Source organism: Calypte anna, chromosome 8 (assembly GCF_003957555.1).
Source record: "Calypte anna isolate BGI_N300 chromosome 8, bCalAnn1_v1.p, whole genome shotgun sequence".
NCBI classification, from domain to species: Eukaryota; Metazoa; Chordata; class Aves; order Apodiformes; family Trochilidae; genus Calypte; species Calypte anna.
Genome location: NC_044254.1, coordinates 8,337,916 through 8,350,521, shown reverse-complemented (window position 1 = coordinate 8,350,521; position 12,606 = coordinate 8,337,916). Strand labels below are relative to the sequence as shown.

The following is a 12,606-nucleotide window of genomic DNA, read 5'->3' as shown; positions in this document are numbered from 1 at the left end:
TAGCTGTTGGAGTAACATGGATCTTTCTGTAAGCAACCTCTTAACCTACTCTTGTGTTCTGTTATCAAAAGTTTAGTGTTGACTTTTAAGGATTGGTATGAGAAAAATGTCAAAATATTGATTTTCAGCTGCATGCTGCCTGTCAGACAAATCAGGGCTGAATACATATAGGCCAGTCTCTAAAATTTTTTGCTGATGATTCTTGCTCACATGGAAGCCCTTGGGACAGATGGCCCCTGGCTGGTCATGGGTCGATTACAGTGATCACCCACAGCTTTTGAGGAGTGCGAAGAAAAGAAATTGCTTTCTTTGTCAAGGTGTTTTCAATTCAATTCTCACCCATTAGCCCTGTTTAGTTAAGTTTTGAATGACCCTATCAGGTGACTGATGAGTTTATTTTTTTTCTCTCAATAGTATTAAAATGGATGTGGTGTAAGATGAAAAACAAAGGCCAAAAAAATTGTGCTTATTGATCAGTACTCCTTCATCTTTATGCTGATTTAATGTGTGAGGAACAACTTAGATAAAAATGAGCAGTAAATCAGAATAGCCTAAAAAATACAAATTTATAAACTATACTTTTGGATCTGTTACTTGTTTACATATATAGCAAGCTTATATATGTAGACTATTGCTAATCAATGTGGTTATTACAGGTTTAGGGTTTTGTGTAACTGAGCATGTTTATGATTGTTTTATTTCAATTTGTAGCAGATTGGTATGCATATAAAATTATGAAATGTTGTCTAATACACTTAAAGCTTTCATAGTCAGATGTTGTTCCAGCTGTGGTGCCATAGATGTTCTGAGGAGCAGGAAGCAGCCAGGCCAGGTCCCATCTGTCAGTGCTGCTCTACTTCCATCTCTTTCTAGCACAGCCAGTGAGCAAAATGTGAGAAATTTGAATTTGATACAGACAACATTAATTATAGTGGGACAATGAAAGCAAAATAAAGATAGAAGATTTGAAACTGTATTTTTTGCAATGTACAATGACATTAACTCTGTGTCACACATTATGGGTCATTTTGTTAGATGACTGCACCACCTGTCTTGAAACTTCTTTGAACATGAGACCCAGAGGCAGTAGAAATATTTTGTTTTTTTAACCTGCCTCAAACATTAGCAATGACTTAAGGCCTATGTGTTTCTCACCGGCTCGTTCTTTTGCTACCTTAATTCTTAGATCCTCATTTTCAGGGCCAGTAATTCATTCATGATTACAAGCTAAAAAGAAGGAAATTAAAAATAACACCGTGGCTCCAAAAGGCATACAGTTGTTTCCACACTTGTAAGCTCATTCTAAAGACTTAAGAGCTAAAGAAACTCCTGCTTATCTTGCAAAGAGACCAAATAAATGCTGAACATACTCATTTTATCTGTGCCAATATCTGTGAAATGAACTCTCACCCTGATTAAAGTTTTATCCTGAAGCATGGCTAATAGCATTGCAGCCCCAAGGATCCTTTCTTTCTGTCCCTAGTTAGCTGGAATGACTTACTGCTCTTTCCTTCAGTGGTAACAATTTCATGGGGAAAAAGGGATTGACCTGCAGCTCTGAAGGGGATGGTGATTTGTGGCTACAAGTTTTAACCATCTACTTGCTTATAAAAGGTAAAAAGTACTTATTCCCTAGTTTGAGTGTGTTACAGACAGGGAAATTGGAAAAATCAGAGAAAGTGCCAGGAGCTGTTAATGCTTTGGGGTAATACTGACCTGCATGCCAAAGCTGTGGAGTTGCCATGATGTCCTGATGCTGTGAGCTGTGACCTGGGTGGACCCATTTGGCTTCAGATGCAAGTTGGTTTTGCATGGAGTAGAGAAGGGTGTAGTGTGTGTGGTTATTGTTTGAAGACTGAGTGACTCTTGCAGTTTTGCATTGTTTCTTTGTTTTCCCTTGTGTTTGAAACAAAATTCTGAATTTCTCCAAGTGTAGTGTGAACACTGGTATCTCGAAATCATCTAGTAAGTTACATGGATATGAAAAGATTCAATTAAATTGTGAGCCGTTTAGTAAGTCTGTGAGTAATTTGGGTTACTTGTAATTTGGGGCATTTTTCAAGCCTAAATACTATAGAGGTTATTTTAAACTGTAATACTTAAGTCTTCCTTGCCCAGCTGATATTCAGCTACAGTTAAAAGCTGTTTCCTCACGAAAAGCTTCCTCACAGGAGGAGCAAGTTTTCATCTTACCTGTGACAAGTCACAATTATGTTTCTGAACCTGACTGGAGAAATACTGATAGAAAAAGCAAATTTCTGGTTTGCAAATGTGCAACCACAAAGACTTACAGGTGATAACCACTGTGACTGTAGCAGAGGCAGGCTGCTAAAATGTCACTTTCCATTTTCCCTTTCTTTAAGTGCAGTATTTAGTGTCTAATGTTTGACATTGTTGTCATTTAGTGCACACTTAATTTATTTTGTGTGAGGAAATGTGAAAAGGAAAAAATGGGGAAAGTCGCACATTCCACGTCTCCTTCAGTGCCAGGGAGAGTCAGGTACCTTCACTTCCTGAACAATTTTTTAAAATAGGGTCTGAGCTTTGCATTCACTTGAAGACAAGGCAGAGACCACTGAGGTAGGGAAGGGAAGGAAAAGGGGACAGGAGATCCTGGGCTCCTGGGCTGTGGCCATGCTGTGACTTGTTTTGAAAGGTAAGTCCAGGTCCAGCACTTGGCTCAAAGTTGCTGTGAAAGCACCTGGGGACCCAGAAAAATCTCATGTATTAATTATAGCAGGAAAAGCTGGCAAATGTAATTCCTGAAACTTCTTTAATGTTTTTATTTAATAACATGGTTTTAAGGTGTCATTATTCATCTCTTAAAATTATCAGTGGTCAAGCACTCAGTACTGCCAGTCATTGGCTGGAAGTAGTTGGCTTCCCAGGTGAACATACCTGGTTTTGTGCAGTGTTTTTTTGCCTTGTGTTCATTTGATATTTGCTGAAGTAGCAACTGCATGAAAGCATGAAAGGCACATTAGTGGGTGAAGTGTGACTAAAGAAGTTGAAAATGCTGGATTGTTAAGATTTGATAGAATTAAGTAAATACATTTTCTTTTGCTTTCATGAAAAGCATGAGTGTGGTTACAATTTGTAATAAGCTTTCTGTGGAACACTTCAAAAAAGAACAGTAAGTTCTTTTAAACTTAAAAAAGTTGCTTTTAGTATTCCTTCCATGAGCCAAAAAAAAAAAATACATGGACTATATGATTTGCATAAAAGTGTACTCCTAGGTATGTTGTACAGTGGCACCTTAATTTGCATGTTGTCTTTAATCTGACAGGGTTTAAATGCCAGAGAAGTTAGAGAGGTTTCACTTTTTAAAATTAAGTTGTTTCAGTGTATTTTTTCCTTGTTCTTTTTTTAAGTTATTGATGCTTGGAAAACACTGTGCTCTCTCCCCCTTTTACTATAGTGTCTTGCTCTTCCTCCAGCTGCTGGTGGGTGCATCCCTTTGATTCCCCAAACCTGGGAGCTGAAGGGCACTTGCACTCAGATCCTTCTGACAGCGGTGCCTCCTGTTCCTACTGTACCTCTGGCACTTCATGTATTAAAATGTTAACAAGTGGATTTTAATATGATATACAGAAGTCTTTTTTTTTTTTTTCTTTTTGGCAAGAGGTAATTTTTTATGTGAATGCTGTTTTTTTCATTGGATGTTTTAATATGTGAAAATGCTTGGGATCATCTCGTATTTTGTTTCTGAATCACTGTTGTAAGAAAATACTCTGATACAAAAGCATCATTATATTTGATGTTGTGAGTTTCTGTCAAATTGTTTTAAGTAGGTAGCAGATCTTTGCCTTTGAACAATAGCAGTGTTATCAACTTGATTTAGATAACTAATTTTTTATTGCTAAAAGCTACTTATTCTAGCACAATAAATTCTGCTTATTGCTTACATGTGTGGTTATAAAGCTCTTCCCTAAGACAACAATATATCATTTCAGTTTTCTTTATATTTACATTCTATATACACAAGAAAAAAAATCTGGATTTTTTTTTCAGTCAAGAAAGAGGAACTATCTGCAGTAAGCTTTGCTTTGCTACCTTCTTTTTCCTCACTGTTTTTCTTGCCCACCCCCATAACTTGTAGCCCCAGACTTCTTTTCTCTTTGCACTGACAGTTATTTTTCCAACATCTTTGTAGCATCAGAGAAAAGATAATTGGAGGGATACTTATCAGGCTTCTAGTCCATTCCTCTGTCTCAAGACAGGACCAACTCTGCTTGGCAGTCTTTTTGTCCGTCCTGCTCAGTAAACCCAGAGGGATGAAAATCTCTCCTCTGTAGGCAGAATATTAGACGACCCAATTAATCTCTTTCATTTTACTTCAGTTGTGTTTAGTGATTCTCTGTTGCTATCGAGAATTACCTGAGATGATGGCTCTCAGCATGTGTTTGTAATTTCTATTCCATTAACAAATTAAATGTATGCTAATTAGCTTGTGCTGTTGTATTTTTGGGTGATGCTCATAAATTGCAAGTGTAATGATTTCAAAGAGTATTTTTAGAATATTTTTAGTATATTTGCAAAATTTTGGGGAAAGTTACCACTCAGCCTTCTCTATTTTTTTCGTAGTTCTAAGTGCACTACTCTAACCTACCTTGTCATGAGAAATACACTTTTTTATTTTCTTAAATTTATTATAGAAGCTAAAATGTGTTAGTAATGGTTTTCCTAAAAATATGGATGAAATGCTTTGTGAAGTCACTTCCACTGGAATAGCTTTTTGGAGAAGATCATGTTTTCCTCTTCTCTTAGTATGTATCATACTTGCCTGCATTTTTCCTGTGAAGCAGTTCTAGATTGCAGCATTTTGAATATATTTGAAGCACTACAGTAATTTTTCTCATTGTATCAAGTATAATGTACTCGTATATTGTGGTCTCTCAACAAACCTTTCCATTCTTGTCTCTCTTCTGATTTGTACCAAGAGTCACATAGGTTTCTAAATGTCATTTTCAGGGGCTCAACAGGTTCTTTCTGAATCTTCTTATGAGAATCTTTCTTTTAAGATAATTTTAGCTACACTTATACTAACAAATTATGCAGAAGTAGTCAAATAAGTCAAATGCAGTGTGATTGTGTTGTGAATCCAAACCTGGGAGATGTACTTTCCAGTGCTGGAGGATCTTTAGCAAAGGAATTTTCAGGCAGTACTGGACATGCTAAGATGCCCTTTTGTAAGAAACATCTGTCCTGGGTGAAGAGGGCATAGGAAGAAGAGCTGCTTCTACATGCATATACCAACTTACATTGCAAAGCAATGCACTATTTTATGTGTGTACTTGATAATTTCCTCAGTCTACTTGGTTTACTTAGAATTTGTGCAAAGCACTTGTCCCAAAAAGTCGGTTAGAAGAAAATGAGGAGAAATTCAGTGGTTCCTCAACCACTGAAGCAACAGCTGCATCCAAGTGAGTCTCATCCTCTCACCCATAAAGTCAGCATAAAATTGACCTAGCATTGCCAGATCAGGTGAGCTATCTGGAAAGTAATCCTTTGGGAAAATAAAATTGAGTCTTTATAAATACCAAGCTGAAGTGCATAAAATCCCATTAGACTTAGGGTTTTTTTATTTCTAATCCACTTCCCTATTGTTTATTCCTTTGCAGCACTTGTGACAAGTTGCCACAAGGATGTGTCTGCTGCTGCCTGAGCCTGGCTCCAAAAGCAGACACAGACATTTCTGTTTTGAAAGAAGTCCAGTCTGACTTGCACAGTTATCATTAAAACCACACAGTTTCTTGTAGGTGTTAGAGTTAGGTTTCAGAGGGTGAAGGCATAGAAAGAGCATAGAAACCTTTCTTTTTGAATCATAGCATACATCAGATTTCTTATTTAATTAATCTATTATGGCAAGTACCTACTAATGTAACCATTTAAAAAACCTTTAATTCCAAGCAGCCGGACAAAACTTGGAGGTGTATAATTTTTGTTGACTGGAGCACTGAATGGTTTTACTGAATTGAGTTAGGAATATTTTTTTAGATGATGGCTCTTTATTTTCACAAAGTAGTATTAAGAGCATTATTCTGCCTGCTTAGATCTCTTTAATTTTATTGTCTTCTCGTGATATAAGTATCTTTTCATGCCATAAAAGCAAATATTGCCATATCTGTAGTTCTGTGAACTGGAATTTACTGTAGAGTTGTCTTTATTGTATCTAATGAAACCAAGGTGGTATAAGAGCTGTAATAATATGAAATGAAGATTAAAAACTGAGCAGGACATAGTTGCAGATTTTATATCTGTTAGCTTTTCAGGGTACCCAAAGAAGTTATATGTGTTGTTGATCTTGGTGCCAGTAGTTAGAGTGCTCCTGTGAAATGCTGTTTCAGCTCCATTGGGATGTCACCGAGGCATTGAAGTTATTGCCTGCTTTGTGACCCCAAGCAACCCTGAGATAAATTTGACTTAATTTGGAACTTATACTTTGTCAAATTATGCTTGGTGGCTTTGCTATTGTGATCTGCTTCCTTTTTTTGGAAGCCTGGCAGATAGACTTCCACTAAGAACAATGAAAGAAAGTAATTACATTTTTTTTCCCCTGTGATTTTGTTACTTAGTTTCTAAAGCATTCAGTGTACTAAATGTTTCTCATGTAACTGTACTACACATCTGCCAAAATAATTGCTCTGAAGAGGTGAGCTTGCCAAGCAGGCTCCTCCCTCAGCCTTCCTCAATGCAGGAACACCCGTGTGCCAGTTTGCAGACAATAACTCTTGAGTTTTGCAGTAGAGGCAACCAGAGATTGTACAGCAAGACTTGGTAAGTTCTGAACAAGAAATAGGTGATAAGAAAAGGAACTAGAAACAGCTAGTAACCATGTTGTATTTATGAGGGCTAGCAAATGCTCAAGGGCCTGAATGGTGCTGGGTGAAGCAGGCCTGCTTTCTTCTCACCACAACTCCCCATTCCCTGGTTTTAATTCCTTTTTTTTTCTGGCACAAACCCAAGAGTTTTGGGGAACTGATCTAGTTGATGCTGACCTGAAAAATTTCAGGCAGTTGGTTTGATCTTGGTCAGTTCTCTCATCTGGTTCAGCGTGTAGCCATGGAGGATCTGTCAACAGGAGAGATGATGGTACAGGATCACCAACACATAGCTGAGTGAGTGAGTGCAATGAGATTGCCCATCTGCAGAGAAATTTATGCTTGAAATGTTTGTGGATACATGGCTTAGATTTGTGAGCTCATTTAAAGGTATTTTTGATTCTGGGCAATTTCTAATATTTTTTAGCGAGTAATTTACGAATTCCTTAGCATTGAGTATTCAGTATGTGTTGTCATGCTTGCTATTCCTTGAATTTATCAGAGATCACTGTTGATATATAAGTACTTTTTTTTTGTTACACTAAATGGGAATAAAAATAAGAGCTTGCTTACAATATAGGCACAGAGGTATTCAAACTCCTCTTTTGTCTGCTCATAACAGATGTGTTTGTGATTTAAATACAAACAAAATAGATGGGGAAAAAAAGTAATCTATTTAAGCATTTGTATTATTTGCTCTCGTATTTTTATAAACATACAATCTTATTTCTTATATCTGCTTCCCAAAGTTCTTGCTCTCCAAAGCAGATAGAGGAAGATTCCTTGTGCAAAATACATACATTTTCATAAATACTAGCTGCAGAACCTTCCCCAGATGTTCTTAGGAGCAAAGATATAATTGTCTGATAAGAAGAGTCAAAGGTCATATTTTTATCTAAAATCTCATTTAAATTTGGATTAGATGAAAATTAGGTCTGTGTTAGGTTGAGCTAAGTTGAATTGTGCAACATGTTTGAAATGTGTGCTCCAATGTTGGTTTACAAACTGGGGTGAAGGAGGAATCATCTCCAGTCTCCAACTCCTCATGAGAGGGCAAGAGGAAACAGTGGGTGCAGCATGTTGAATAGAAGGATTTAAAATCAGCATCTGGGAATGAAAAAGGTTGACTAGGATTGTCTGTATTAGTGATAGGACAAGGGGTAGTGGTTTTAAACTTGAAGACTTGGAGCAGACATTAGGAAGAAATTATTTTCTGAGAGGGTGGTGAGACATTGGCCCAGGTTGCCCAGAGAAATTGTGGCTGCTCCCTCCCTGGACGAGGTGTTCAAGACCAGGTTGGATGGAGTGTTGAGCAGCCTTGCGTAGTTGAGAGACATCCCTGTCCATTACAGGGAGATGGAGCAGGTGATCTTTAAGGTCTCTTCAAACCTAAGCTATTCTATGATTCTATGAAGTTGTGGCTGCCCCCTCCTTGAAAGTATTCAAGGCCAGGTTGTTTGGGGCTTGGAGCAGCCATGTCTTGTGGGAGATGTCCCTGCTCACATAGGGGGGTTGGAACTAGGTGTATCTTTAAGGTCCCTTTTGCCCCACACCATTCTGGGATTCTATTAAAATACAACAGTATTTCCCTTCCTTTAAAGCTACAATTTGCAGCAGCAAACATACATGGGAGGGTGGAGAACAGAAATTTCTTAGCAAAAAGTGGAGAACCCTCTGGTTCTGATGTAAAACTTAGAAATATGAGAAGTTTTCTGATTTTTCAGACTGCTAGGATTACAGACTGAAGCAGAAATCTGAATACATGTCCCTTAGCTCCCCAGAAGACAGGAATTCCAGCAGCTCTGGCAGCCAGGAGCTTGCAGTTCTCATCAGGCAATGCCCCCCAGTTTTTCCTGCTGGGTTTCTCCTGTTGTTTGACTGCTTTCCAAAACTCAGAGCTGTTGTTGGCCATGCAGTCAGTGTGGGAAGATCTGGGCTGGGGTATGAGCAGAAAGTGGGGAGCTTTCCCTCTAGTCCAGGCTTTGGCACCTACCTGGGTCTTCCTTGCAGGAAGATGTAATTTCACTTGTAGCACATGGACAAGTTCTGCTGCTAACCCTTTGTATAGAAGTGCTGTGAAGCTTCATGACTGTTTGTGAAACAGTTCAACAGTAGCACCTGGAGAAGGTTTTGTGTCCCAGGAGATGAAAAGCTTTGGGTGGATGAAGGGGATAATTTGGTGTTTGTTGAAAGGTTATGGTTGAGGTTGTTGTGTCAGATGCTTTCAAAATAATGCTCATTGTAGCCTAATATATAGCCTAATTAACACTGATTAACAAATTTCTAAAACTGTTAAGATATTGAGAAGATGATTTTAAGTGGCTCAGAATAGAAAGTATTTAAAAATGCTACTTCTAAGCTCTTCCTTGAAAGTGCTGGTTACATTGGTACCATCTTTAAAATCACAAGTGATACTTCTATACCTCACTGAGATCTTTGTTTTCCTCCTCTTAAAAATTTGCATCTCTTTTCCTTGGATGGAAAGAGTTTTTATATACATTTATATCTCAATTAAATGAAAATGTGAAAATTTAATATATACTTAAAAAAAACCTAAAGAGTTGAATATGGAAATAGTTTATAATAGTTTATAACCTGATACCATATGAAAAATGGTAAACCGGGTTTCATAAATATGAAATGTCTTTTTAATAATCCAGTACCTTCCTTGGCTTTTAGATACATTTTTGCACTTGCCTCAAAGCTTGACGCTAAGCTGACCCTCTCTTTAATATTAATGTACTCTGACTGTAATATTCTGTTCCTTTGTCTCTGATTAATGCTGTCTGTCAATTATTTACAGATCCAGTGGTACTGTGGAAGTTCCCAGAGGACTTTGGAGACCAGGTTAGAAACATGAGACTGAACCTTTTTTTTTTTTTTTTTAATGTTAGAATAATAATAATAAAAAAAAGCTCTCCTATTCAGCTGCAGAGAGGAAGATGCTAATGATAGTGGGAAGGAAATCTTCACCCAACTGGTGGCTTGGTGATTAGAATGTCTTTGTGACAGGAATATGCAACAGCAATTTGAGGACTTTATAATCATGCCAATTCTCTGTATCACCTTACTTTAGATATGGAGTATTTCATAAGCTGTTCCTATTACAAGTCTTGGGTAATTATTATAGGCTTGAAAATGCGGACAATTTGTCAACAAAACTTTGATGTTATAAATTGTGTTAAAAAAATAAAAGGAGAACAAAAAGTTGAAGAGGTGCACATATATGTCCTTTCAGTGTCAGAACCTGTGCATCCCATTCCTTTAGTCCCTAACCATGTAAAAATGTAAATATTTAATAATATTTTAGAGATACCCAGTTGTTTGCTTGGAAAAATAAAATCCTCAGACCTGTATAAGAAACAATGTTCTAAAACTTACTGATTTTGAAAACTTGAAAATCATAGTTTCTATCTATAATTAATCCTCAAAGGAAAGTTTATACATACAGGGCTGATGGATTCTTTCACTGTTAGTAGTGATAGTAAAGCTGTTAGTGTGGTGGTTTTTTCCCTATGTGACTATTTTATTAAAGTTATTAATACTAAATTTAGAGAAATTATTAAATTTTATTAAATTATTAGATTTTATTATTTCAGCTGCTTTTAGATGATTTTCTTCCATGGAAAAATTGTTAATTTAATAAACAAAAATAAATAAAAGCACTAAATAGAATAAATTTCTCTGACTCAGCCCTTCTCTTCTATTTAGACAGAGTCAAATATATTCTTTGTTGGTAATATAACCACAATGGATGATCTGGAAATATTTTTGCACCAAAGATCTCGATAAATTGGTGACTTTTTAAAAAAAATTTTTTTAATCAATAAGACAAGATTGTATAAAGACAGCTATAAGGTGATTCATGATGAAAGGAATAAATACGCAAACATGGAAAGCAGGGTGTCTGGTTAGGGAATAGCATCAGTCAGAAACGTGCAGCTTATAAGGTAGTGATAAATGGTGCATGAGCAAAGTGTGCTGTTATTTTTTTAGCTAGACATGCAGTAAGTTTTGATAATTTTCTTGGCTGCACAATGATCATCTTCATTGTCATTTAAATTCTTTTTCTCTAGCTGGTTTTGTTCTTTTTCTTTTCTCTAAAAAAGACTTAATCTTAACAAAGACAACAACAACAACAAAAAAGAAAAGAAATTATGTGTGAAGAAAAATAGGAGCTTATTCAGTAAGTCAAAGGTTATTCAAAGAACAGCTGGTGTAGAAAAATGATTAGAAGATGAAGCCCACTAAAGACTGGAGGGGAATTATACAAAGATGTAACAGACATTCCTGATCTACAGGAACCAAAGTCATGAGGCAGTTATCTGCCTTTGGGCTCTGAAAAATCTATGTCTGCATGTTGTGTCTCAGCAGTGCAGGGAATCTGGTGTTTCAGGTAAATCACTTCTCCTCCTGGAAAAGAATATGTTTTAATCCTCATCGTTGCAAGGGAAATTTTCCTATTAGAACCACTGGATTTGAACAGAATATACAGCAGCTTCTGTAGCAACCCCCTGAGCCAAGTAGTCAAATGGAATCAGCAGAAACCTTCTGTGCACATGTGTGCATGTTGAAATCAGCAGGTTTGGATTGGAGACCTTAACATATATACCAGATTTATTTTTGAAAAAAAATATCTGAAATAATTGAAAATGACTGAAACTGGCAGTGCTAATTTCAATGAAAGTTTGTGGGGAGAATATTAAAAAAGAAATAAAAAAAAAATCCATCCTATTTTCCAGTCATTTCTATTTTAAATGTAAAATGTGTGAGTTAGTTTTTGGATGTATCCCAAAGAATCATCTTTCCTAAAATCCAAGGCCTGTCTGTTTTCACTGTGATGTGATAACAGCGGGCAAAATATTTTCCTCTCTTCGTGCATTTTATCCTACAGTTTATCATGTCACCTTTTTGTTGCTTTCATAATGCAAAGAAAGCTTGCCTAAGCTCTTTTGATGTATATCTGCTGTTTCTCACATTTGTCCTTTCAGAATGCCTGAACTTTTCAATGCTCACTCATACCTAATCCTCTCTCTTCTTCTTGTGTCCTGCCAATTTCTTTTATGCTGGATGGTATTCTTTGGTCAATGTTTTTCTTCAGTGTTGACTTTCCAAAATATTGTTTGGCAAAACGTCTCATCTGTTTTGGATGGGATATAGGAAACTACAAATTATCAGGAGAAAGAAAAAAATAGTGATTTGTCATAATAACTTAACTTGCATGGGGTCCATTAACAAAAAGAAATACTAAGGTGCAGTTCTGCTGTCACAGAAGAATTTGCAAGATTCATTGTTCATCCTCTTTATCTGCCAAGACTGCAGAGAAGTAACTGGTAGGGAAAAAGATTACAGGGAAATGACAAATTTTCTGTCTGGTAATTTTATGAATGTGAGAATAAGAAGGAAAAGGGAAAACCACAAAATAGTGAAAGGAGAAAAGGTGTACTTCAAAGCAGGAAATGAAAAATACTTCTCTTTGCCAGGAGTATTTCACAAAGTTGTGGGGGTTTTGGATTGGTTTGAGGCTTTTTTGGTGTTTTTCTTTTTTTCTTTTTTTTTTTTTTTTTTTTAAATCATTGAGTTACCATTTATTATTGTTCTGGTGTTAATGCTATAAACATGAGTTTGACAATGTTGAAAATGTTCTGAATAATCTTAGCACTGTAGATGAAATGTGAAGATTCCTTATTAAATCATATATATATAAATCATATATAGCTCTTCTACAGTTACCTGCACAAGTCTGCATTTAGATAAGTAATGGCTTGTAGTCATTCAAAGGAAT

At 36.5% G+C, this 12,606-nt stretch overlaps 1 protein-coding gene across 1 annotated transcript in view; it reads left to right on the top strand.

Moving 5' to 3' along the window:
- DENND1B (DENN domain containing 1B) overlaps positions 1-12,606 on the top strand; it is a 149,083-nt gene that overhangs the window by 24,934 nt on the left and 111,543 nt on the right. The window contains exon 3 of the mRNA XM_030455220.1: positions 9,625-9,668. Within this exon, the coding sequence (XP_030311080.1) occupies positions 9,625-9,668 (44 nt within the window). The remainder of the gene's footprint in view (positions 1-9,624; positions 9,669-12,606) is intronic.